At 37.5% G+C, this 27490-nt stretch overlaps 2 protein-coding genes across 4 annotated transcripts in view; one reads left to right on the forward strand and one right to left on the reverse strand.

Annotated features, from left to right (window-relative positions):
• TRMT13 (tRNA methyltransferase 13 homolog) overlaps window positions 1-25465 on the forward strand; it is a 74394-nt gene extending 48929 nt beyond the window's left edge. Inside the window, exons 16-18 of one of the 3 annotated variants that reach the window (XR_012491816.1) lie at window positions 19951-20122; window positions 21173-21375; window positions 24744-25465. The gene's annotated coding sequence lies outside the window, so the exon portion shown is untranslated. The remainder of the gene's footprint in view (window positions 1-19950; window positions 20123-21172; window positions 21376-24743) is intronic. The other 2 variants (XR_012491817.1, XR_012491818.1) reach the window with 2 other exon arrangements.
• Window positions 1697-26450, reverse strand: DBT (dihydrolipoamide branched chain transacylase E2). Its single transcript, XM_019747015.2, has 11 exons — window positions 26304-26450; window positions 21195-21318; window positions 19253-19328; window positions 17735-17916; window positions 14223-14344; window positions 10963-11179; window positions 9934-10100; window positions 5395-5472; window positions 4007-4198; window positions 3802-3873; window positions 1697-1995 (listed from the first exon to the last, which is right to left on the reverse strand). Exons 1-11 carry the CDS (start codon window positions 26352-26354, stop codon window positions 1828-1830), a joined length of 1449 nt encoding a protein of 482 aa, XP_019602574.1. The 5' UTR covers window positions 26355-26450; the 3' UTR covers window positions 1697-1827.
• Window positions 26451-27490: the final 1040 nt, after the last annotated feature.

Genomic DNA, 27490 nt, shown 5'->3' on the forward strand with positions numbered 1-27490 from the left:
TGCAGGACTTGAATTTGCTGGCTTCTCCCCTTTCATTTCAACCTTTAGGAAGACAGCAGAAGCCTTGTTCCACACACTGCCCACCGTGTGATGTGCAGAGCCCTGTGGATCAGCACTAGGGATTGTGCCCCTGGCCCCTTGGTCTCCCAGGGACTCATCCTACCCTGAAGGCCCTACACACAGCCGGAAGCAAGTCCTTTGTTGAATTCTCAGTGACTGAGTCTAGAGAGAGGATGGCAATGGCCAGGGGTTGGGATAGAACAGACAGCTCGAGTTCTTGGGGACTGTAGAGTATCTTGAACCAATGATATATTACATACCAGTTTCAGGACTCCTGTTCTCCTAATTTTTATATTCTTTAAGTGAGGGGGAAATGTTTACATCATGTCATTCTTTGTTTAATATCTGGAAATGAATTGTTTAAATTATGGTACATCCATTTCCTGATCCTCCCAGTCAGGCTCAGTGATCTCTATTAGACGCTCCCATAGCACCCTGTTTTTGCCTACTTAGGTGTAATTATATTTTTGTTTTTATGATAATATGTCTCCTCCACTAGACTGTAAGCCTAATGAAGGCAGGGTCCGTAGGGTGAGTGGGCAGTGTGTGCCCAGACGGTGCTTAGCACCATGTTTGGTATACAGTAGGTGTTTAATATTTAAATGGATACTACAAACAACAGAGGAGTACTATGCAGCCATTTAAATTTATAATGTAGAATTGTTTATTAACATCTAAAGTTACCCATAATATAATGTTACATTAAAAAAACCCAAATTATAAAACGGTATAGTATGATCTCATTTTTATAAAAAGACTAGCTATGTATACAGACATATTGATCAAAATGTTAATAGTGGTAGGATTCTGGATGATTTTATTTTCTTTGCAACTCTCCATTATTATCTGAATTTAAAAAAAACATTCATTTGATCCATTATTTTCTAATTTAATCATTTCCATCATGAAAACAATCAAGTAGATACTAAAAAAAATTTTGAATCATTTCACTTGAACATGCAATTTTCAGTTAAATAATATTTTTAACAATTGAATTTCTGAATGCAAATCAAAATGGTGGATCATATTCATTGTGATGCTATTTCTGATTAAAGTGGGCCTCTAACAAAATGATCATGATAGCTTCATGTCTATATAAATTGTTCTTTTATTTTAATGTCCATAATTACCCGTCTCTCCTCTCTCTCTCTCCTCCCTCTTTACTGGGTATCAAACTATAATTTGGCATTTTTAGTAGCCGCTTATAATTTTCCCTTTTAAAAGATATTAATTTATATAAATAAGACATTTACAGGTGATCCATATAGAGTAACATACTCCTGGATATCTTAAATGCTAACTATAATTGCACTTATTATAATTATACAGCAATTAGCATTATTGTAGGGAAATGGAAAATATTTTTGTAAATTCCTTTTCTCAACTAAGCATAATTGAAAACTTTCATTAAGAGTCAGTTCAAAATAATAAGAAAAAAATAGGGCAAATGCTGTATATGATTACTTGTCTTATATTAATGTTAATTTTGTAGTTCTTGCCAGTTTCAATATGTTAACACAAAGACCTCAGCACCGTATTAAGAAGTAAAGCTATGACCTATAAAATGTGACAGCCCCAAGAAAACTAGTACACCATTATTCATTTTCAGTAAAAAGTGTGACAGAATAGTGATACATATTGTGCCTTAGAACTTTAATAATACAATACAAATCATTTATACTATAAATTGCAACGAAGAACATGTGCTGGCATAGCTAGGCTCTACACTTTCTTTGGGCTCAAAAAGTTCAAGGATGTCATCAATCTTCATTTCAGATCTAGTAACATAAGCGCTGGGTTTTCTAAGTAGGATTTCCATAAATTCGAGAAGCGTGACATTGTAGCACCATCAATAACTCTGTGATCAGCTGACCAGCTCACATTCATTATCTGTGCCTTATATACTTCTCCTTTCTGGTTAAATCGGGGAAGAGCCTAGGAATAAGGAATAGAACAAAGAGTCAAACTTCACTTGTTCGAAGTGCAAGCTCCAGCAACAGCAGTGCTGAAAGATCAGGCAAAACCCCTCCTTATAATAGAAAAGAAATGGCCCTCCCAAAGGACTTGAAAATGCCAACTCCTACTTTGTTTATTTTTGACTATGTGCCTCAAGCTTTCAGTTTCTCCAAGGTGTTTCCTGTTCCCTGTACAATTTCCATATGTACAGGAAATTTCAACTCCGATTTCCATTATTTCACAAATGTTGACTGAACATCTGCTATGTACCAGGTAGTCTTCTAGACTCTGGGGATAAAGCAGTGAACAGAACAAATAATCCTTGCCCTCTTGGAGTTAACATTTTAACGGGGTGAGACCGACAATTCAGGGAAATACGTAAAACATAGAGTGCGTCAGATCGTGAAAAGTGCAAAGGGAACAATACAGCAGTTTGGAAAGGGGATGGAACGTAGGCAGGGGATGGAAGTGGAGGAGAGGTGGCATATATTTTGAGGCAGTGGAATGGGAAAGCGCCACCAAAAAGGCTTCCTCACGGAAGTTAGTGAGGAAACAAGCCATGTGGATACTCCACTAAAGAGACAGAGGGGAAGTGTGACGGCAGTGCTGGAGGAGCAGCGAGCAAGCAGGGCGTCCGCAGTGGGGCGGCATGGTGCGTGGTGGGAGGTGTCACATATGGGGCACAGTGAAGGGGCACACTGCTAAGAACCACATTTTCAAGCTGTTTTTGGGAACAGACCTATTTTTTTTTTATTTCTATGAATTGCAGGCTATTTAAAAATATATATATTAAATATGAATTACTAAAAAAATGAAATAGTCTTTTGAAAATATGAAGACCAAAATCAAGGTTAATATAGTGACAATGACATTTAGTAATGGTGGTATTGAAATGATATCCATGGGCCAGCCTGGTGGCTCAGGTGGTTGGTGAGCTGTGCTCCTAATGCTGAGGTTGCCGGTTGGATTCCCACATGGGCCAGTGAGCTGTGCCCTCTACAGCTAAGACTGTGAACAACAGCATTCCCTGGAGCTGGCCGTCAGCCAGCAAGAGCTGTGATGAGATGGAAATGGTATCCAGAACATTACTGTTTTAACTCTGGTGGCTTTCAACCCTGAGTTAATAGGGATGTCCAAGCCCCTTTCCCCCAAATTCTGATTCAGTTGGTATGGGGTGAGTTTGGACATTTTTTCCAAGAAACCCAGATAATTCTAATATGTAGCCAGGGTTAACAATCATTGCAACCCTTTTTCTAAGTTAGTTTCTCCTAAAACATGGCAACAGATCACCTATGTTGAAATGACGTAGGTTTTGTTTTAAAATGTAAGCTCTGGGGCTCTGTCCCCAAAGCCAAGAAATCTACATTATAAAGTAGCACTCCCAATGGTTCTTGAACAGAGTTAAATTTGAGGGGGAAAAAAACTAAACAGTGTTTCACTTTGTTATACATAATTTGGATTGGCTTACTATTAGTCTCTGATATTCTGAAACGAAGATATTTTGATACAGATTAGCTATATTTGTGATTCTCCATAAAGAAAGTATGCTGGGCATAACCCACAATGGACACAGAAACAACCCAGATTACTATTACACCATTTACTATACACAGAGGCAACCACCAGAATTGTAGGCCTGGTGCTTGGGAAGAAATAACAGGCTTACTGAGCCAAACACTGCACTAAACCTACAAAGTGAGGGGAAAACCTCAGAAATGGTTATTCTTCTTTGTGTTTACTCTCCCAATTTGTTTAAATTATTTTTCAAATATTTAATAAACAGACCTTAATTGATCCAAGAGCCCCAATTGCTACTTCAGGTGGCAATATCACTGGTTTGGCATAGGTACCACCAATCTAGAAAAAAAAGAAGAGTAGAAAATTAAGCTTTTGAAGAACAAATGGCAAATTAAATTTTATGTTTTTAATTGAGCATATGATCAGAAACCTTAAGAAATGGTTTATAAGTCTGAACATTACTATTACTCACTGATCCAATGTTGGAAAGAGTAAATGTTCCTCCCGTAAGATCAGTGGTGCTAAGCTGACCCGTGGAGCCCAGTTTCTGGAGGCGGTTCAATTCAATGGCAATGTCAAACACAGAACAGAGCTGAACATTTTTCACATTAGGGACAATCAACCCCTGCTCGGTATCCATTGCTATCCCAATGTTATGAGAAGCCTGAAAAAAAAAATTATACAGTAGGCCTTTTCATAAACTAACAGGAAAGAAAGGATCAACCTTCACTGTCTTGAAAAAACTACCAAAAATTATTTCACCAGACTGGTGATGACTTAAAAGATTTTTAAAGGATTTCAGAAAGATTTTTTGAAAAAGATCATTTTTTGTTGGTAAGAATATAGGACAACAGGCTATTTCCAAACACTGTTACTGGAAATGTAAGCTGGCATAGACTTTGTGGAGAATATTTAACAATCCATACCAACATTTATAAAAAATCTGTGTTAAGGAGATAAATACAGACGAATGTAGAGATACATACACAGGGATGTTGACTTCAGATTGTAAATTTGAGAAACTGCAAATAATCAAAATGTTTATAATAGGTCACTGGTTAAACAAGATAACAAAGCTGTACTTATTGACATGTGATGATGTCCAAAATATATTAAATGAAAAAGAAAAAAGTTAAAATTTTTTACAATGTTAAAAAAAACTATGTATAATTCCATATATATTTTTAAGGTTTATAAAAAATAAAAAATACTGGAAGGATGCATATCTCAACATAAAAAGTGAATTATCTTAGGGTCATTGAATAGAAAGTAAACATCATTTTGTCCGAATTTTTTGCAACTGGCATATACTTAATCAGGAAATTGTAGTAAACACACAGGAAGGTTTAGATCTCAGAATATCTAAGCTCACTTCTGCTTGTGTATTTCTAGTGAGTAATATAAGTAACGATTGGCATCCCCAAAAGAGTTCTCAGTCTTAAACTTTCACTCCAAACAGAAGAGTTCACTCAAACAGAATTCTAACTTCCATTACTTTTCTCATTTAAATTGTTGTTTTAAAAATTGCAGGAAATCCATTTTGAGAGGTTTTTCTTTTTCAGGGAAGGATATACAGGATGGGTAACACAATCCATTGCCTCACAGTCATATATTTCCATTATTTTAAGCAGAAAACCTACAGGGCTTGAAAATGAAAATCTGCATACCTGAACAGTATAATTATTAACTAGTAAAACCAATTACAATAACAAATTACACTTCAGTTTAATATTTTATCCCAAGCCTTTAATTTTGTCTAAAAAGGATCACTATGTGAGGTACAATAGAAGCTTCTCTGACAAACACATTTGCACTCATCTTCTATTTATAAGAAGAACATTTTCACAACACATAGCCAACCTTATATGTTATATTCTGGCAGTTTTCATCCACAGAAGCATTAAGGATAGGAAATTGTAGTAATCCCAAGGAAGCAGCCTGTTTAACAGAAAGAAAATGCAACTTTACCACTTTTAACTTAGAAAGGTAAGGGATTCAAAGCAATAAGAAAAGGTGTAAAGGAAGAACTCTTGTTTACGCAGAGTTTAATTTCAAATCTACGCATACCTAGGTGTATTACTTTCAAGCAGTGTGGACCTATGTCCCCTAACCATTTAAGAATAAAAGATAAAGTAGTCAGGTAGTTTGTAAGCATCAAGATTTTCAAAATAACTATCCAGACTGACCAAAGTACCAGAGAAAATGCCTAAATTCTAAGTGATTTCCTTACATGCAGAATCTGAAGATTTCCAGGACAAGCAAACCTGTATTTCAAAAAGGCAGTAAGCTGTTTCCCTGTGTAAAAAGAACAAGTGATAAGGATTTCCAAGGGCACCGACCATTAGAGGCTAGTGTTCCCCTCGGTGTCCTTGGTCAAGTGAAGGGCAGAGCTGGCGCACATGTACTTTAAAGGCCCCCGCCTGGAGGAAGTTCACTTTTATGTCTTTCCGCTCTGCCTTCTTCTCCCTTATTCTCTCTCCCTTTTTTCTCTTCTTAATACCATTCCTCTTCTGTCTATATTCAGATTTCCCTAACTGTCCCTAAAATGTTCTTTATAGCTGCTTCTCTGTCCATCTGGGAGCTAATCATAAGGTTCACATATTGCATTTGGTTATCATGCCTTGTATTAAATTTTAAAAATAGGAAACTAAAAATGCTTAAGATTGTCCTTAAAAAGAATTCCCTCTTCCTGTACCCTCAACTAGTCCAATTAACACTTCTTTATATGCATTGTGTGTTAAATGTTATTTTTGTCGGTGGCTCAGTGGTTTGACAGAAAAAAAAATCGTATCCTTGAACTAGAGAGTTAAGGAAAGTATTTTCAAGCATTTGATTTTGGTAACTATAACTTTAATCTTTACATAAAAATCTATAAGGTTAAAGTGTTACACATAAAAACAGTATTTTGAGTATAATCCAAATTTTGTAAAACACAAACCAAGGTGTATGTCCAAGGATTAGAGGTCATTTTCTCCCTGGTACAACACTTTGTAATATTTTCCAAATATTCTGAAACTTACATAGGCAGAAAAAAGTTATTTTAAAACAAATAAAGCATACTAAGTTTTATTTTCAAAATAAAGATCAGGTATTTCATTCAGACTGGAATGCTGAAGAAAAACAACAATAAAACAAATTCAGTATATTATAGAGCTGGTCTATCCTTGCTCCTAAACAGACTTGTCACCAGAAGGAAGTAAGACAGGGGTGTCCAAACTTTTTCAACGTTTTTCACCAAGGGCCATATTCGGTAAAATACACAAGTAGCCAGGCCACTCACTCGAGGTGAAGTACATATTGCCTCACCTGGTTTATTTAAGTAAACTAAATATATTTTTGGAATTTGCTGCGGGCCAGTAAAAATGGATAGCGGGCCGCAGTTTGGACACCCCTGCAGTAAGAGGAATCCAGTCTAAAACATAGAGGTGCGCCTTCCTTTCTCACTCTTCAAGGTCAAGTTCTCCACTGGGGTCTTCATCTTGTTCTTCCCCAGTGTGAGAGCCTTACTCCAACAGTCCTTCCTACTCAGATATTGTTAACTTTCCATTCTCCGGCTCTTTCCCTCAGACTACAGAGCTGCTTAATTTTTCTGTAAGGGTGTGCAGGAGGGCAGGGAGCAGGTGGAACCTTTCCTCAGTCTCCCCCAAACAACCACTTTACCCTCTGTACCTATGCCCTGTCTGCCTTTTACCAGATTTTTTTAGAGCCTCTTCTAACTCAATTTCTATTGAGCAGAAGCAGAGTTTGCCAAACCAGAATGTGCCTTTTTGGGATACTGATTATTTTAAGATGGTTATTTTTAAGAAACAAGATTCAAAACCTTTGACCTTTCCCCTAACTGCTTAAAATTCAGAGGACCTCCTCCAGGAAGGGAGCTAGTATCATATATAACTATAGTTTAATATGAACTAGTATGTGATAGACAGAAAGAACCTAGCAAGGCCCATGTTCAAAGTTCTCTCTGTGTTTGTTACAGATGGCCCAGGAAACATTTATTTACCAAACATTTGCTTTCCTATCTCCATGTGAATTGCCTTCTGCCCTTTGAAGTCCAAACCACTACTCTCACCACCTTTCCTTAGCTAAAGATGGCATATAAACCTTAACTACCATTTTTGGGTCTCATATTCTTATGGAGCCCTTGTATGTACATATGTAATAAATTTGGTCATTTTCTCCTGTTAAGCTGTCTCATGTTATTTGATTATTAATTCAGGCAGAAGAACTTAGAAAAATAGGAGGAAAATTATTTTTTCCTCCCCCACATTGTTCATTCCCCAAATAACTGCAAGCAAGCTTTTACCCCAACAATACTTCATTCAATCAGTTCTGGCTGAGGCACTCTGGACCTCTTAATTACTAACTCAATAGCCTATTCCCATCCCTTACTCTGTTTAACCTGTGATGCATATGACTGCTATCTTCTCCCCTCTTAAAGCTTTTTTCTTCTCTCTTGGGTGTTACAGGCTGAATCGATGGCCCCAATCTGTCACACCTCTCTGTATACACACTCTTTGGTAGTAATGCTCTTGCAAGCCAATTCTGAGCTTAGTCATGTGACTTGCTTTGGTCAATGAGTAAACTCAATGCAGCAGAGCTGGAAAAAACGCTTAAATTGTGCTCCCTCTCTTCACCCCTTCCAGTATTACAGGACTATATATAGGCTAGTCTACTAGGAAGATAAGAGGGACATACGGAAGAGAAATGAGTCATTCTTGTCGAGGCCGTCCTACACCAGCTAGCCACTACTCGACCTACTAGCTGTCTGGAGACATATGACTGACCTCTGCCAAGATCAGCAGGCTGGTCCTGCTCACCTGCAGACTCATAAGAAATAATAAATGCCTGTTTCAAACCATTAACTTCAGGGGTGGTTTGTTCAGAAGCAATAGGTACACCTGGCTTCTAAGTGGCTTTTTCCTGGTTTTCCTCTCATCAGACCACTGACACCACTTACCCTCTTCCATTGTCTTTGCCAACTCAACTTCTACCTACCCCTTAAACAGTGATGTAAAACCCTTAGCCTTCTTTTCTTCTCATTCACATACAATTTGGGTGATCTCATCCACGTGTTTCAATTGCCGTGCCTCTACAGATGACTCTATAGCTGTAATATAGTCCAGATCTGTAATTTATTGACATCTATCACATCTGTTTATAGAGCATCCACTTGCTTGTTAGCGTAGTTGCTGAAAAGATGGAGATAAAGAACAGTTCTGCCTAAAGAGGCTCAGCGTCCAGTGAAGAGACAACTGAGTAAACACTTGCAATACACTGAGATAAATTCCAACGGGAAACAAAAGGGTGTTTAACTCAAACTGTGACAGCCACAGAAACATTCTGGAGGGAGCTACACCTGAACAAACTTTGGTACTTAAGATGTGCACGTATTTGATCAAGGGAGGAGGGAACACTTCAGGTGAGTTGCATATTCCAGCAACTGCTCATATGCATATCTTACTTAATCTGACTACAGCAGAGGGAGTGACTGAGAGAGTCAGGACCAGAGAGGGAGGCCGCAGAGTCATAGCAATATTTGTATGCCACTCTAAGGAGTTAAGAAAATATCCTGGAGGCAATGAAAAGGAACCATTGAAAAGAATCAGGGAAATAATAAAATAATTTGATTTATCGAAGATCAGTCTTGGTGCAATGTAGAGAAAGGGCTGGTTGGAAGTCACACTGGAGTTAGAGGCAACAGTATTGTTATTTTTGAGTAAAATGGACCAGAACCTAAAACTTAGTTTCTCCATTTGTTAGCTATAAATCCTTGGCAAGTTTCTCAACTTTCTGGGCCACAATTTCCTTAAATGGAAAGTGGGAATAGCAATGTTTACATGTCAGGGTTATTCTGAGAATTCAAAGAAATCACTTATATAGCATGTTTGGTACGGGGTCAGGCACATGGTAGCAGCTGCATAAGTGGCGGTTAGTGTGAACTGAACTGTGAGCTGCTCAAGGTCAAGGGATGGTTTGGTCTTATTCCATTTTATACTGGTCCCAAGGCCTAGTACTAGAAATGATTCCCAGAAACCTCAATGTAAGTTTGTTAAATAAATGAAAGTAAATACATGTCAGTGACACGCAAAATCAATACCAACTCTCACATTTGTTCACATCAGGGCTTTGCTCGAGTGATCCTTTCAGAATTAAAGGCTTTATCTAACTGATAGGACAATCCTCACCTAGCTCAAAGAGGTAAGTAGATGAAACTATGACTAGCAAATTTCAATTTTATAAATTCCTATGAAACAAAGAAAGCATGTGCTTGTACATTCTTCTATGTGATATGGTAAGAAGTAATATTTTTATTCAAACCCACAGTTAACATATTGCATATTTGCAAAACAAAATTTAAATGTCCTGCTCAACCCTTGTATGAAATCAATGAAATCTCACCTTTAAGAAGAAGGGCATAAAGGAGAGTTTAATTCCACGAGCGGAAGCAATGGGTTTTAATTCTTCTCGTAGCTTAACCAGTTCAGTAAGGTCAACGTCATCGCAATACCCAAAGTGAGGTATCTTCAGGGCTGCAGACATGGTCTTGACCATCGCTTTCTGAAAGCCTGGAAAACATTAACTCTTTCACTGCGTTAACTGATTTTAAGGTTTTTTTCAAAATGTGTCAGAAATCCACAAAAAACAAAAAGTTGATATTTCGACTATTTTACGCATTTAATAATAACAATTTGAGCTGTTTTGTATATAAATAACATTATTTTATGTATAAAAATTTCAGATATATTCATTCAGACATATCCAACTGTCGTGGCAAAAGACTTAAATATGTATATAATTGATTAAAATTCTTAAATCCTTTTTTTTTTTTTTTTTTTACTAAAATAGAAGGCTCTCTACTGCTCTTTACTCTCAATTACATTGTTCCTTTTGGAGCTACCATCTTCATTACATAACTTAAAAGCCACTAATTTCAATTCTGAAGCACTGATTGCAGCACAACACCTAGTATCAAGTATAATAATGTAACAGGTAACTGCTTTCAAAGCTGTGGTGTACAAAAAATTTAAAAGGATGCAAGCTATGCATTTACCTAGTGGCTTTCCTGCAAAATCACTCTTTTGGAAGTTATCATCCTACGAGTTTATAAATAACAAATCAGAAATAGTTATTTTGAAAGCTAACTAAAAATAATATTTAAAATGTCCTGAGTGAGTCTTCAAAACAGAACAATTATTCGTATACAAGTTTATATTCCAAGAAACCTGTTAACATATGACTCTTCAGAAATTAACAGTATAAATTGAGACTTTTCCTGGAAAAATTGTTATTTCATCATTAAAAAGAAATTATATGCTGAATTTGAACTTTTCAGTAGGAATTAACACACCATTTTATATACATGGACCTATTGAGGCAGCTTCCCCCCAAATAAATTATACTATTACCTTACAGTGCTGTCCGTATTACCTTTTATGGGTTCTGTTCTGTCTTTGCCTGTGAATACCAGAGGTTTTGATATTGCTGTAGGAATAGTCCTGTCTTTTGGTTTGGGTGGAGGTGGCATAATTTCAGCTTTTGGCGAAGGAGGTAATATAGCTCCTGTCTGTTTTTCCAAATAGTTGAGAATGTCTTCTTTAAGTATTCTGCCATCTTTTCCTGAGCCAACAACTTCACTCAGCTTAATCTAAAAAATTACACATTTTAATGCTAAAAATAAATACATCCATCATTAAGTCCTCTAAATAGAATTTAATGAACTGAGGGTTAAAAACATCTCTGCCCAGGGGCCGTCCTGGTGGCTTAAGCGATCAGAGCTCCATGCTCCTAACTCCGAAGGCTCCCGGTTCGATTCCCACAAGGGCCAGTGGGCTCTCAACCACAAGGTTGCCAGTTCAATTCCTCAAGTCCTGCAAGGGATGGTGGGCAGCGCCCCGTGCAACTAAGATTGAACACGGCACCTTGAGCTTGAGCTGCCGCTGAGCTCCCGGATGGCTCAGTTGGTTGGAGCGCGCGTCCTCTCAACCACAAAGTTGCCGGTTCGACTCCCGCAAGGGATGGTGGGCTGCGACCCCTGCATCTAGCAACGGCAACCGGACCTGGAGCTGAGCTGTGCCCTCTACAACTAAGACTGAAAGGACAACAACTTGAAGCTGGACGGCATCCTCCACAACTAAGACTGAAAGGACAACAACTTGACTTGGGAAAAAAAAAACAGTCCTGTTCCCCTTCCCCAAAAAAATCTTAAAAAAAAAAAAAAAAAAAAGATCTCTGCCCGGTAAGTTAGTATAAAGAAATAATACCATTTTCATTATCTTAATAGAATGCTATAAATTATAGCTTCCCTTCATAAGTCATCATGTTACTTTTGTACATACTGTTCTTTTGCCCATGTGGTAACAATGCAGTATATAATCCATAGCTATTTATGGAAACTCACAGATTTAAATTATCAACTATTTTAAAAATTTCTTGCATAATTCTTATTTGACTTTTTTCTATTTTTGGAGACAACGGAAGGAGAGCTGAGTTTAAAGAAGAGTTAAACACTACAACAAATGTAGACCAATGTTTCTGACCTTGGCTATCAGTAAACATGTAATAGTAAAATAATCATCATACAAAAGCTCTCTCAAATTAGTTTTTTTCTGATGATCGTTTTAGAAACATCAGTACAAAACACTGAATTTAATTTTCTTGAGGCATATTTGGAATGTTGAGTTCCTTAGCCCAAGTTAAGGGTCAAATACTTAAGTTTTATTATTGCTTTCTACAGAATAAACATAGATGATATAATTCCAATTTCCACTAGACATTCATGATACTTTTTCGAAACATATAATCTGGCTTTATTTAATCGCTTTCTACGTTTGATTACAGAGATGAAATATTCTCACTAAATTTAATTGTATTTAAATAACACACACAGCTTGGATATCCTCATACATACTGTGAATTAGTTAATTTCTCAGGACTAAGTCCTGCTTCATTTGTATTAGTGCTTCTTTAAGGATGACCTCAAAATAATAAAGGACTTTATATTTCAAACATTCAGTTCTTAACAAATGAACTCTGATAATTTAAACAAATAATTTTTAGGTAGTTACAACTGTAAATGCCATTGCTTTTTAATTTTAAACAAATTCAATTCATAAATATGCAAACTGCAAAAAAAGAAAAGGTGATGTATAAGAACCCATCCACAATTTTATTTCTAGTAATTATACAAATACTCTAGTTATTATACACTTCCTTAGGAAGTGATATAGGAAAGCCAAATCATGTTTTTCTACAGCTAGTTCTTCTATATAATTAAGAAAAAACATTGGTAAAATGCTTTATAGCTTCCAAAGCAATATTTGAGGTCATTATCTCATCTGATGCCCTTAAAATCTCATGTTCCTTATTATTATTATTTCTATTTTCTATTCTAAATAGTCTTCATATTTGAACACATTTAATGGTTAATAAATTGTCATTAAGGGTTTATAACATAATTTACCTAAGCATTTCCCTGATTTTGAACAAAGCATTTCCCTGATTTTGAACACACGTACCTTCTAAATTTTGGCTATAAAACACTGGAAGAATGTATCCTAAATTATTTCCTTGGGATAAGTTCCCAATGGTAGGATAACTAGCTGAAGGGAGATGAACATTTTAATGACTCTTAATACATATTTCCAAATGTAAACTTGTGTTCTTTTCCCACTGTAACTTAATTACTTCTCTCAAAACCAGACAAACAAAAAGCCTCCACAGTGGGGAGAACTCAGGCTTTAGAACCAGTCATATTTGTGTTCAAATCCCCGGTTCTGCTACTTACTTGGTTGTAGGCAACTTAACTTTGCTGCCCTTTCTCACCTGCAAAATGGGCGATAATCCAAACCACCTTGCAAGGTTACTGTGAGGATTAGGGGTAATGTCTGTACAATGTCTAGCTCATACGTGCTCAAATAATGAAGGCAATACTTGTTGAGGTAGTACACAGTGATGAAGAGTTCTGGCTTTCGAGTCACAGAGATCACAGAGATTCACTTCAGAATTCTGGCTCCACCAGTGTTAGCTGTGTGACCTTGGACCAGTTACATGACCTCTCCCCCTTATCTCAGAGTTGTGACGATTAAAGGAAATACTATAAAAATACTTATCACCTGGGAGCCACCTTCCCTAGAGGTTAAACACCAAGGACAGGCTGATAAGGGAATGCAAAAGACAGACTCCTTGCTTCAAGGCAATACTATTCTAGGATTATCCCCACCTCCCTGGGATCAGGTCACATCCTAGAGACCACATCCTGGCCTGGCCCAGCCCTTCTCCCTTCTTTTCCTTTCCCTAAGCTCACTCCCAGTAAAGGTGTTCACTCTTTCAATCAATCACTCAATTGCTTAATGAATCAGTCAATCATACCCAATCTCTATCTGTGTTTCTAGGTCAACTGATCTAAGACATTAGTATACAAGTGCTCATTAATGGTAGCTCTGACTGTTATTAGGCTCTAAGAAAGAATAAAATCACACTCCTCAATTAATATAAGTAATAAATTCACAATTTTCTTCTCATTTCTCACGAGTACTTTTATGCAACTATCACATTTCAGTAACAGGCATTTTGATGTTTTATTTAACCCCAATTTAAGCCATCTCATCATGGAATAGTTGGCTAATATTTCACAGACACAAATACATACTTTCTAAGTGATCTCCCACTTAAATGTTAAGAAAACGTACATTGTTTTCCATTGCCAGGCGGCGCACTGCCGGAGTTGCCAGTGTCTTCTGGCCCTTTATCTCCTGGTGAGTGTGTTCGTCATGCGACACAGCAGGAGTTTCAACAACGTCTTCTTCTGAATCTGGTAACAAGGCAAATTTTTACTCTTTAGTTGAGAGTGTTTTTTCTTTTTATAAAAAAAGTTAGTGGCATATAATATACAAATAAATTCAATTTATAGTCAAGAAGCATAATTTTGGGCTATTTCAGAATGGAAAAACAAATGGGTAGAATGTGTGTGTGGCGGGGGGATACTGGTATCTGGTATTTTTTAATGACTATTAACTGGTGTTTACTTCATTTCTGTTAAAATCGTGTAGCTAGCTACAAGTTAAAAAATGAGAGTTTTTTCATAACTTTTAAAACATGTATTTTAATCACTTTCCTAATAAATTTCTCATTAGCATGAAATAAGAATCAAATGTGAGATAAATTACATGAATGAATCATGCAAAATCTGTGACAAACGTTTTCCTAAGATGATGAGACAAGTAAAGAGTTAACAGGAGCAAGCTTGTGGACTAACAGGAATGAGCTTAAACATTATAACCACTTGGTTCTAACTCCCCTGGCCAGCACTGCACCTGCAAGCTGACAAGCACCTTACACCCATCATGGGTGGGAACAGAACAGTTCCAATCGCAACAGCAACCCCCTGCAAGCTGATATCCATCATAAATGGGAACAGGACAGTTCGCAGGAGAAAACAATTGTAACAGCAGCCCCCATGCAAGCTGACAAGCACCCTACATCCTGCATGGAAAAATATAAAACCCCAGCACTCCTTCTCATCAGTGCAGCTGTCCCTATCGGGCTCTGCCATGGCAAAACTTCCCTTTGCCAGAATTCGCTCTCTCATTGACTTTCAATAAATCTTTTCTTACTCTTGTAGTCTCGTAAATCCCTTTACATTCTGTGAATGACCAGGGATTAATTCTATACTAAGACATAAGATAATACAGCATCTAAAACTTCTGTCTGCTTTGAATGTGACTTAAAGAATACTGTAATGATTTTATTTTCATGGTTCATGCTAATTTGGTTGATCTATTCTCTAACTAAAGTACTGATATAAGAACACTATCTAGGGCTATTAGCATGTATTTTTGCAACAATAACAACAAAAGTTTTTGAGAGCATTTAATTCTCAAAATCTGATGCTAGAAACCAATGCTGCTTGGCAGAATCTCTGTGGGATTTAGTGAATTGGAGACCAAACCTTTGAAAATCAGCAGGCAACTGAGTTTGCTTTGACATTCAATTCTAAGCAAGTAAAATTGTTTCACTGCTGCAATTACAGAAAGACAATCTATTCATCCCTCCTCACTAGTCTATGAATTGGCCCAGTGGAGCTCTCAAAGTTCACCTAAGGGAGAAGAAGGGAAGAAAACTTGTATCGAACATGAAGGGTAGCAGAATACGCCACCCGAAAATATGACTGTAGTTCAGGACATGCCACCCCAAAATATGCCACTTTGTATACTGATTATTTGCAGGCACCTCTAAAACAGCTAACACAGGGAGTTGTTTCCGCTGAACTCTCCTCATCTGCCCTAAGACAGATTTTCTAGAAGGGCAGATGAGGAGAGTCATAAATCTTCTTCCTACTAGAAGCTTCAGCTACCAGGGAAAATTGATTCTTAGGGGAGAAGACTAGACAAACTTTGTCACAAACAATCATAGCTCCCATCTATTTTTTTAAAGGCCCATTCGTTATCTGACCTAAAAATCATTTACTCTCCCCTAAGAGGCCTACATTCCCTCCTCCCCTATCCCTATTAAAATGATATTTAAGCCCAAATTCCAGGCCACCTCTCTGAGTCACTCATTTTTTTCCTGGGTGTCTCCGATTTACACCAACTACACGTATTAATGAACTTCTCTTTTTCTCGTTAATCTGTCTTTTATTACAGGGGTCTCAGTTAAGAACTCAGAGGATAGAGGGAAAATTATTTTTTCTCCCCCACAAGCACCTATTATATGTCAAATACTGCACTACATATGCAATATCTTAGTCTTCACTCCAACTTTATAAGATAGGTGTTATTACGCCCATTTTATAGATTAAAAACAAAAGTGAGGCTTGAAAGATGAAGGGATTGGCCCAAGGTCATACACCTAATAAACTGTGAAGAGCTGGAATTCAATCCTACGGCTGACTCTGTCTGTTCTGTTTCCATTAGTTCCCAGCCCTAGCAAATTTTCTTTCTGGTCAAATAAGCTGGAATACAACTCCTATAGTGCAAGACATAATTTTGTTAAAAAAAAATGTCTGGAATGATATACACTAATGTGTTTAGAGTGGTGATTTATGAGTAGGAGGAATGTTTTCATTTTCTTAGTTTTGTTTTTCTATATGTTATAACTTTCTACAATGCAATATCCTTTTATAATAAAATAAATTAAAGAAATAATAGGAAGGCTGCAATAAGCGATCTTCCAAGCTTTTGGAGGCAGCTTGTCTTAGTGGATAAAGACTCAGGACATTTGAGTTCTAAACTTGGCTCTGTTGCTGCCATTGGGCAAATCACCCAACCTTTCTAACTAATCTGTTAAACTTGAATACACATGCATAAGAATAAGTCAAATCATAAGTGCGAAACATTTTACAAATTTCAAAGTGTGATTATAACAGTAATTATATCATTGTATAAAGACTAAGAGTCAACCAGCCACCTGACTCTTAATTCAGACACCTTCTAAACTTCTAAATGACACTACTGAAATGTCTTTATCTCAGTACTTATGGATAGATTGCTGGCTTAGGGCTGGATCACAGAACTTATGCTCTGCCAGCGCCCAACATCAAAGCTGTTTCCTAGATGACATAATGTTGGTGTATCACAGCGAGGTTGTAAAGACCTTCTGGGGTATAGAACCAGCTGTGTGCCACCACTGGAACAGCCCACAATTTTAGTTTTCCTCTGTAACTTTCTCATAATGAAGTAATTCCCCTTTGTCAGGACAGGTATTGCTTGTAAGCCAAGGTTGCTGCTTCTTCTGAATGTTAGTCTCAACTTTTCATTTTTATTTTCCTTCTTTTCTCTTCTACTTCTCTTCAAGAAGTTTGGCTTTCAGAAGCACCACTGATGAGAGTGCTTTTTTGTTTTTGTATCAGTGGCAAACAGAGCAATCCCATTATGTTCAATTTAATATTTGCTTATTACAACTTTTGTTATTAGTGACAAGCGTTCAAGGCCTGAATCTTTAATTCCTGAGACAGCCCGTTGCTTCTTTGAACTCTAAGGTTTCCAGAAACTGGGACTCCATATAATTATTACTGTCCATGTTTTTAACATGGTAACTGGTCAAAATATAATCCTGCACCACAAAGGACCTTTTCTATTCAGCTTCTAAACTCCCAAATCAAATCCTGTAAGTTATTAAAAGTAAGCATCACATTTAGTTGGTACCCAATGACAAAAGGACAGCAGTAATCAATTGGCAAAATAGATAAATACATTTACAGTACCTTTTAAAGCTTCTGTTTCTATGTCTACTAATGGCTTCCCCACATAGGCAATATCGTCTAGATTATAATACAGTTTTTTAATTACACCATCATAACGACTGGTGATAGTAACAGAAGCTTTATCACTTTGAACTTCACAGATGCTGTCAAACTGAGACACTGTATCTCCTTCTTTTACAAACCTAAAAGAAAAAGACAAATGCCACACTGAATTAGACCAGTATCCATGAAGCCCAGTATTTAGTCCCAGATGGTATACTGAAGAATGTTCCAGAAAAGACTATAATGTCCAGAATTTCTTTGATGTATCTCCAAGAAATACTAAAATTTTAATACCCATTCATAGATCTATCATCTAAAAATTTAATTAAACTTTCAGGTTTTTCTGTCCCACCCATTCCTTAGAAGAAGTTCTAAAAATGTATTTTAAATGTGTTTTTTCCTTTTACTGTCTTATTAGCCTTTATCAAACTTTAAGGGATGCCTATTGTTTCTAGAATTAACTTAAAAATTTGATATTTCCAATACACATCCGTTATAATTTCATGAATTTTGCTTGAGTTTGCTCAGTCTTTTTTCTAGATTTTAGCCTGTCCTTGTCCTTGTATATCAATCCCTCTATCCCCATTATCACTTACCATAATCATTTAGGTATGCTTTACAAGCTTCCCCTAGATAGTCTCAGCATAGCAAACAGAACAGGAGGAATGGGACCAAACCTAAAGCATGTCATTTTGGTACTAATACCATTCTTTTTTTTTTTTAATTTTTTTATTAGGGAACATTGGGGAAGTGTGTTTCTCCAGGGCCCATCAGCTCCAAGTCATTGTCCTTCAGTCTAGTTGTAGAGGGCGCAGCTCAGCTCCAAGTCCAGTTACCGTTTTCAATCATTAGCTGCTGGGGGCGCAGCCCACCATCCCATGCGGGAATTGAACTGGCAGCCCTGTTGTTCAGAGCTCGGCTCTACCCAACTGAGCCACCCGGCTGCCCCAGTACTAATACCATTCTTGATGCATCTAGCACATTTATAATTTATCACCATCGATTCTTCATTAAGATAATTGCTCAGTCATTCTTATTCCTTGTCTTCCTGTCTTAACCAGTTCTCAGTCCATAATTAAACATCACCCATGACATGGAAACTAGGTTTAAAAGTACACATACGGGCTTTTACTTCTAGAATGGTGGAGTAAGGCCTTCTGGAATTCTCCTCCATAAAAGCAACAAGAACACTTACAAAAGTCATCTTTTAGAGGTTAGTTTCTCTTCTTTTAGTGAAATCAGGGTTGGGCAGTGAAAGGAGTTTTTAAAAAGAGGGAAAAACAATCCTTCATAAATCACATCAAATAAAATGCCGTGAAGTATGAATTGTATCACCAGCATATTGGCAACACAAACTAGTTTTATTGCATTAAAAAAAACATATAGAAAGAAGTTTCTCAATTTAAATAGATTCTTACTTATTTTTACTCTAGTTGTTTTAACATTTACTTACATTTTATTTTCAGAATAACTTACCATTCTTTAACAGTTACTTCTCTAATCCCTTCTCCAATGTCTGAGAGTTTGAATTGAACAATCTGTCCTTGTAGAGCTGCAAAGACAAGGAGAAATGATCATTAAATATGTAACATATTGCTAAGAGATGCTTTTACATGTAAAATAGAAAATATTCTCAAGCAGAGGCAGAAATTATTCCATTTCATAGCTAAAAAAGCATTTCATAATTTTAAAAAGCATAACCATCATTAATAATCATCAAAGATTTAAACAAATTAATCAATGACAGACCCACTGACACAGCGACAGAGCTTACGTTTTCCAACTTCCAAAATAATGCTCTTTTACAACGGTGTAGAAGACCCATTTGGCCAATGAGATTTTGAAACAACAGTAATGAACAGAATATAGAACATGATATTGTACTAAGGGAGATGCCACTGGATCTACTTGTTTTGTGTTATGAAACTGGACTAACCAGTAAGGGGCTGCTTTGAAACCTCTTTTGACTTCATACAACTATTCTCATTCTTAGTGGCTAAAGATCAGTCACATTCATGAGCCCGGCCAACCCCCAGAATCCTGAGAAATAATAACTCATAGTTGCTTTAAGCCACTAAATTGTGGGGAGGGTTGTTATTCAGCAGTAATTAACTAATAGGGAGTCCCATCTGCAATTCCAGATCTATAATTTTTGAAAAAATTCTTTCTGGCAGGAATGTGATAGATGGAGTTGGTGAAGGAGTAGAAGACAAAGCAATTAAGAGCTACTGCAGGTTAAGAAACGGAAGTATGAAACTTAATATATTTACATATTTTCAAAGCTATCTTAAAAGGAGAAGAAACATACAAGATGTAAAATTAATAGGTCGTCGTAATCAATTTCAGGTAAGACAGGAATCAGGATGGCTTCAGGTTTCTAACTATTTACGAAGTTAGGGAATATAGGAAGAGAATGTATCCCAAGCACCTACAACAGTGTCTTGGCACATAGCAGGTGACTAGTAAATACTTGTGTTGAATTAATTTATATTCGTAACAATACAATGGTTTAGATACTATGATTATACTCCCATTTTCCAGATGATGACACAGAGAGAAATTAAGGAAGTTATTTAAAATTACACAGCTAGTTATTGGTAAACCAAGAACCCAAAGCTCATAACTGTTTAGACATGGGAGCTTGAATGACCTCTATTTTCTCTGAGAAGAGAAAAGATCAACTTTTTAAAATCAAAATCTTAAAAAAAACAATGGCAAAGATATGTGTATCTTAGGATATTGTAGAAGATGACATATAACAGGCATGGGAGGACTGCTTGATCTCAGGGGTTAGAGCTGTCTGGAATCCCCCAATTTTTCATTGCTAGCACAGACTAAGGTGCCAACTATCTGTCAAAATGTTAATGATATAACAAAATTCTAGGGTTCTTTGTCAGGGTTCTAAATCTAACATCAGAAAAAAAAGTTTTAGTGTCCTTGCCAAATCTAACACAAGCCTCAAAGTTGAGGCAAAGTAATTAAATGGTAAAAGCCAGAGAACTTTCTACTTAGGAGCTCAGGCTAGTTTTATCATGCCATCCTGAGAGGACAGATTAAGTGCCTCGTTCATCAAACAATAATACAGTGAATGCAAGTTCATAGACTATTAAGTCAACAATTTACCTTGACTGAGAAAGTGGTATCAGTGCCGACTATTGCACTTAGATGAGTCAGTTGATAGAGAACAGATGGCCCAAGACAACCCATTCCCAACATTATGAAGACACAAGTATTAAAGGAAAAGTGTGTGAATGGGGAGTGGGGTGGAGAAATGGATACATGTGGCAAGAGCAAGGAGGGCCAGGCTAGGAAAAAAAAAGGTCAACTATTTTATTTTGATAAGTCTCTAGTTAATTAGAAAAAAAGTACTAAGATACAAAACACTATTTTATATAGGTTATTTTCATATCATACTTACCAGCAGTTGTTTTCATCAACTGATGTGGATGACTATATTTGAATGAAGGATAACCAAAGAAACACACATATTTTGGCTTCAAAATATGAATATTACTATATGTTTGAAAGTAGCGGACACAAATCTGGAGATGAAACAAAAAAGTAAATGCTTTTAAAAGTGATCTTAATGGCTTCTTTCTGTAAGTATATATTGAATTTCAAGTCTATTCTAAAAGTAGAACAATGATTATCATAATACAAACAATATGAAATTAGGTAGGCCCAAATCATAATACTTGGCGTCAGTGACAATCAAGTTTATGAAGATTGGTTTTCTTAAGTATTTCTCTTCAAGAAATCAAAGGACTTCCAGCCATAGGACACAGAGAACATTTTCTTGTTTTTGTTTAGTAAAATTATACACTTAGAGTCAGATTTGTTTATATGTATTATGATCTTTGCCTAAAATTCCTTATGAAAAAGTAAAGGCATTTTTAGCAATGTATTCTGTATAAATACATTGGCTTGTAGGTGCACTTGAGTCATTAATAACTTCCTGAAATAAAACTACTAAAGAATTCAAAAGTGACTGTTAGTATCTAAAGACACTGAAAGATGTGCTGTATTATACCATAAAAAAATAATACAAACAGAGCCAATTTAAAATGGAGTCAGGGCTGCCATTCCAGAGGAACTGCTTGTACACCTGTCTGACTCCTCAAACCTTTGGAATGTTAAAAGTGGGCAAAATAACCTTTGGCATACAGCAGCATTGTTTTCCAAACAACTGTTTGCAAAGATAACAAGAAAGCAGAAATGACTACCTGACTAAAAATTAAAGACATTTTTTAGAAGTAGTATCACTAAATTTGCTTATCTGCACCTATAGAAATTCCTTCCTTCTATTCATGTAATTATTCCCCTTCCCTTTCTCATAAATACCCCTGGTCTTCACCTCTAATAGGACCACTATTTGGGTTTCTGCCTGAATCAGAGCTTCCCAGAATTGCAGTTCTTCTTGGATTTCAAATAAATGCTTGTTGCCTCTCACTTTGCCTTTAGCTTAACAGTAGCAAAGTTTTTCTTATCATAATTTACAGATGACTCTTTAGATTTAACTATTTTATATAACATCTTAGTATAATTAAAGGTATGTTATAGAAATAAGTAGGCATGAATGTATTCACCTTGATATATCAAAACCTAAGTGTATATGTGGAATCTAAAGAACTCAATAAATGAGCAAACTAAACAGAAACAGTCTCAGCGATATAGAGAAAAAACTGAGGGTTGCTAGATGGGAGGGGGTGGAGATGAGGGTGAAGGGGAGGGGATTAGAAAGCACAAATTGGTAACTACAATATTGCCACATTGATACAAAAGACAGTTTGCGAAACATAATCAATAATGTTGTAAAGATTTTGTAGGGTGTCAGATGGGCACTTGTCTTATTAGGGAGACCAGTTCACGGATGGTGTAGGTGCCTGACCACTGCACTGTACACCTGAAGCTGAATAATATTGTATGTCAACTATAATTTAATATGTATATATATAGTCACAGGATATGGAGTTCATCATAGGGAATAGAGTTGATGGAATTGTAATAGATATGTACGATGTCGGGGGGCAGTAGATTGGGGGAGGGGAGTTGTCACTTTGTGGGGTGTGAAATGTCTGGCTAGTGCATTGTTTTGTGCACCTGAAACTAATAAAAAACAAACAAAAAACCTAAGTGTCTGAAAGGTAGAATATTTCATTTTGAAAGTTAACATTTCAATGTTATTAATACCTAATTAACTACATCACATGTAGTTTATACTTTAGTGATGATGAGCCCTTAAAATTTAAGTTATAATACATATTATGAATTATAGTCATGTTATATAATACATATTTATAAATAAGAATTTTGGTTTTTCTTATTAGCAAATAATATAAAAATTTGGCTTACTGACAGAAATAATAAATTAAAATTTTTACATGATTTTCCACCTTAATTTCCAAGCTATTACTGACTTCTGAAGGGAAAGGAAAACTGACGATCCTGTTCCCAAAACACGAATAATCTTAAATCATACAATTTAGCTTTACTTTAAGAGATCATTCTAAAGCAACTAATCTTTGTAATATCTATGTTATTCTTATTAACATTAACATTCAGGCTATTAACATAAAGCCTAACTAAAATAGCTTAAAACTTAGCAGATAAATTGTAGCAGCCCTCTTGTAACCATGAGGAAAATCCACATGACAACACTGATAATGATGAGCCACTTAATCTATGCCAGCTGCTATCCAACTTTGGGATACTTTGTATGCACAGACACTTAATTTCCTACATATTGCTTGGATTTGATTACTCGCAGCTGAAACACACCTAACAGACATGCCTGCAACTGGAGATTTCCAGGAGAGTCAGTTATATGGGTCTGGAGTGGAGCTGGCTGGAAGACTGGGGAACGTTAGGAATCATCAGCAATGGATGGCAACTAAATTAAAAGTGGACGAGGTAACCCAGAAAGTGTAAGAAGTGCAGAGGGCCAAAGTCAGAACCCTTAGAAACACCAATATTTACCAATTGGGCAGGGAAAGAGGAGGAGACTGGGATGAAGTGTTCAAAGATGTAGGAAGAAAAATAACAGGAAGCTGGTATCACAGAAGCCAAGGACGGAGAGTTCTCAAAAGAAGGGAGGTCAGTGCCAAGTAAGGTGCTGCTGGGAAGAGCTTTCTTTTCCTGATTACCTATTTATTATCTTTTACAAATCTCAAGTTGTACAGTATCCTCTGGGAACTCCTCCCTGACCCCCAAGACCCTTCCTATGTGTTCCTGTAGCTGTATGCACTTGTCCCATCATAGCACTTACAATGCTGTGCTGTAATTGCTTGTTTAATGTCTACCTCTGTCTCTCTCTGTCCTCTACCACAAGGCTGTAATATAAAGGCTATAATCTCTGAGAGGAATGGTGTCTGTCTTATTCACATGTGCACCCCCAGTGCCTAGCACAGTACCTGGTGCATAGCAGGCTCTTGAAAGGTTTTGTAAGATCAGGAATGACAACTGTAGGAAGATCTAGGGAAGAGGGGATCCAGGAAGAAAACGCCATGCAAATAGGATGAAACACTATTGATATGGGAGAACTCCCTCACTACAAAAGTTTTAAGCCTCCTTCACTATAGAAATTTTAAATATGCTTTGCTTATTAGCTCCTGGCTTTGATTACTCTTCTAATCAGTTTCTGAATCCTAAAGATTGCTCCTAGCCTGAATCTCAGAATGTTTCTCACCCCTGCCTCAGATAACTACTTAAAAGTCTGTGACTTCCCAACATCCCCCAAGCCATTCCGGACTTAACTCTTGGCCATCCCAGAAACCAAAGAGGTTTTAACATCACCCCCCCCCCCCCGCCGCCAATATAGTTGTTGATTGTAGTTACTGAAGCATAATATTCTTTCCAACCCATTCTGGGCCCAGCTCCGGGACAACTGACGCCACCTAAATGGTTGAATGGCCATAGGCTCTATAGAGCTAACAGATTTATTAATTAAAATCTATTTTTCCTCATTTAGGGGCCTTGCGGATACAGAGGATACCACAGCAAGACTGCCAGTCCCAACCAAAGAAGCCAATGTGGTCTTCGAGGTGGATCTCAGGACCCCTTCCTCTCATCTGAGATCAGATAGGGCGACAGCTCCGTGAATCCCCCAATAGGTAGGGACAGCCCTACGACCCTGCCCAGCAGGAAGCAGATACAGAAAAACAGACCTCCTGTCCCTCAACTTCCCACAGAGATTTTATAGGGGTCACGTCTCTCAAGGGGAAAACAAGGCAGGCAGTTAGAGATAGGCAGTGGGTCTCTGCATTCCTGCATAACCCATAGTGTTCAACTGCCTAAAAGACCTCCCCTCTTTGTCCAAAACTTCCCCTTTTCATTGTAATTATCTACCCCTATGAGGAACAACTAGATCAAACCGGCCACTCACACCTGCGCAGTCTAAAAAGATGAGGTAATAGCCTCTTGTCAATCACAGGTGTCAATCAAGTGGTTCCACACCTGCAAAGGAACAGCCCATTTTTCTCATTCTGGAGAAAAAAGGATACAAACTCCAAGTCCTCACCAGTCAGAGTTTTTTGAGCCTCTTCTTTTGCTCGGCCCGCTCCAAACTCTTTGGAGTGTACTTTTTCTCCTAATAATGCCACCTTGGGCCCTTGAGCCATTCTCTACTGCTTGGGTCGTTCCTATTTCCTTTTAAGTGTGTTATCTCTTTTAATAAACTACTCTTTCACTTTATTTCTGTGTCTCGTTCAATTCTTTGCTCGAGATGCCAAGAACCTGGACATTGCGCCGAGAAAGACTCTCTCAGGTAACACTGATTACGGGATGTGACTTCTTTGGTGCTAAAAGACTGAAAGGGGGGAATTGCAGGGGGGATGGTGGTGGGTTGTAACTCTGGTGAGAAAAATGTTGGAAAAATATTGGTGCAGACGTACAAGACAGGTACAATGAAGCTCGAGCCTCTCTGCTCAGAGGCAAGTACCTGTGGTGTTTGTTATGCTTTGCTTGAGTGTCTCTTCCTCTAGATTTTAAATTCCTTGAGGGCAGGGGTCGTATTATCAATGTCTGGCACTAAGTGGCTGTTCAATGGAAGAAGAGGGTAAAGGGGGTCAAATATGTGGTGATGGAAGAACTGACTCTGAGTGCTGAGCAATGTGATATACACATGATGTAATACAGAATTGTACACTTGAAACCTATGTAATTTTACTAACCATTGTTACCCCAATCAATTTTGAAAAAAGAATATATCTCTGTATCCCCAGTGCCTACCACACTGCCCGGCACCCAGATGGTGCTAGGAGAGCAAAGGCTAGCCTGAGCCTGGGGTTGTAGACGGAGTGGGAGGACAACCGAGTCATAACAGAACCGCGCCTCGGTAAGGGGAGGGAGTGGGTCTCCAGACCCGTCAGCTCTCCACCTTCTCTGCCCTTCCTTTTACGTACATCCCGCCACCTCTGCATCACGCGTGCCCTGTACGCGTGGCACTGGGAGGACAAAGTAACACATTTCTCCCGGATGACTGCGGACAAATCACTCCTTCTTGACCTCAGATCTGCGCAAACCTGCTTACCAGCCGCCCAGCACTCTGGCTCCAGGTCCTCAGCACGCGCACTGCGGCCATCTTATTCCGGAAATGACAACTGCTCTGCGGTTGGAAGAGTTGCCTCTGCCCTGCGACCTATTGGGAGCAGGGAAACGCGCCTCCCCTGAACGGCCAATGGGGAGCCAAGGAGCGAGCCTCCCACCGGTCAGCCAATCAGGGAGCGGGGCGGGGCTCCGCTAGAAAGAAACAGAGCAACGGGAGGGGGAAGAAGTGGGGAGCAGAGCAGCCCAAATTTGTATGAAGTAAGACCTGAGGGAGGAGTAGGAAAACGTATCCTTTCTTCAGCTTGTATTGTAACCGCCTTATTAGAGAAAACGGGACATTTCTATACTTTGTAGCCAGGTTCTCTGTACCATTCGTTGAGTCATAAGTCTATACTGAAATACTTCCCAATGACTGGCATTTCTTACTCCCATTGAGTGTTCTTGACTACTAGAATTGACTTTTCAATTTTTTTTCATAGAAGATGACCAATGTCTAAAACACGTTATCAACATTATCTTTTTAGAGAATGTTGTCAGATGCAGCTGTCACAGACATATAAACTTAATTTATTTGCCTCTTGGGGAAATGTCAAATTTAGAGCCAGTAAAAAGATCAGAGCTTTCATAGTCAATCTTCCTTGAAATAACTAGAAAACCAATTTCTAGAACTGTCCAGGAGGATATTCGTCTGTTTTTGCCTCTTACATTGGAATGAAAACCTGCACAGATATCTAAAGAATTAGAGAAAAAACTGGAACAAAGACAACAAAATAATTCCTTAACATTGAAGATTACTTGCTGTGAAACAAAAGATATTTCACAAATTCACTATATTATCCAAACTCACACTTTTTTTTGCCTTATTTGCCTTTCAGTGTATTTCACACACACACACACACACACACACACACACACACACTATTATAAGCAATAAATATAAATGATTAACCTTTATAAGAAAATCTGAAATAGCCAAAACTTTAATTTTTTAACTTTTTCACTAACAAAACATGTTATAGGCACTATTACTATATTTGATAATATCACATGCATGTGTTTGTATAAAAAGATGAAGTAGCTGTGCCTTTGAAGTGAATTATTTTTCTTCCCAGGGTCCCTATCCCACCTCCTTCCTTTTAACTTTCCCTTCAACGCTACCTTCTCTCACCT

The sequence above is a fragment of the Rhinolophus sinicus genome, linkage group LG14 (assembly GCF_036562045.2).
Source record: "Rhinolophus sinicus isolate RSC01 linkage group LG14, ASM3656204v1, whole genome shotgun sequence".
Lineage (NCBI taxonomy): Eukaryota > Metazoa > Chordata > Mammalia > Chiroptera > Rhinolophidae > Rhinolophus > Rhinolophus sinicus.

Bases quoted from the DNA above. Each gene is read 5' to 3' on its own strand.
- DBT (XM_019747015.2), bottom strand. From the start codon at position 26,354: ATGGCCGCAGTGCGCGTGCTGAGGACCTGGAGCCAGAGTGCTGGGCGG. The intron at 14,345-17,734 runs GTACTGTAAATG...CCTTGTTACCAG, and splicing joins AGAAACAGAAGCTTTAAAAG to ATTCAGAAGAAGACGTTGTT. The intron at 4,199-5,394 runs GTTGGCTATGTG...TTTTTTTTTCAG, and splicing joins GCCAGAATATAACATATAAG to GCTTCTCATAACATTGGGAT.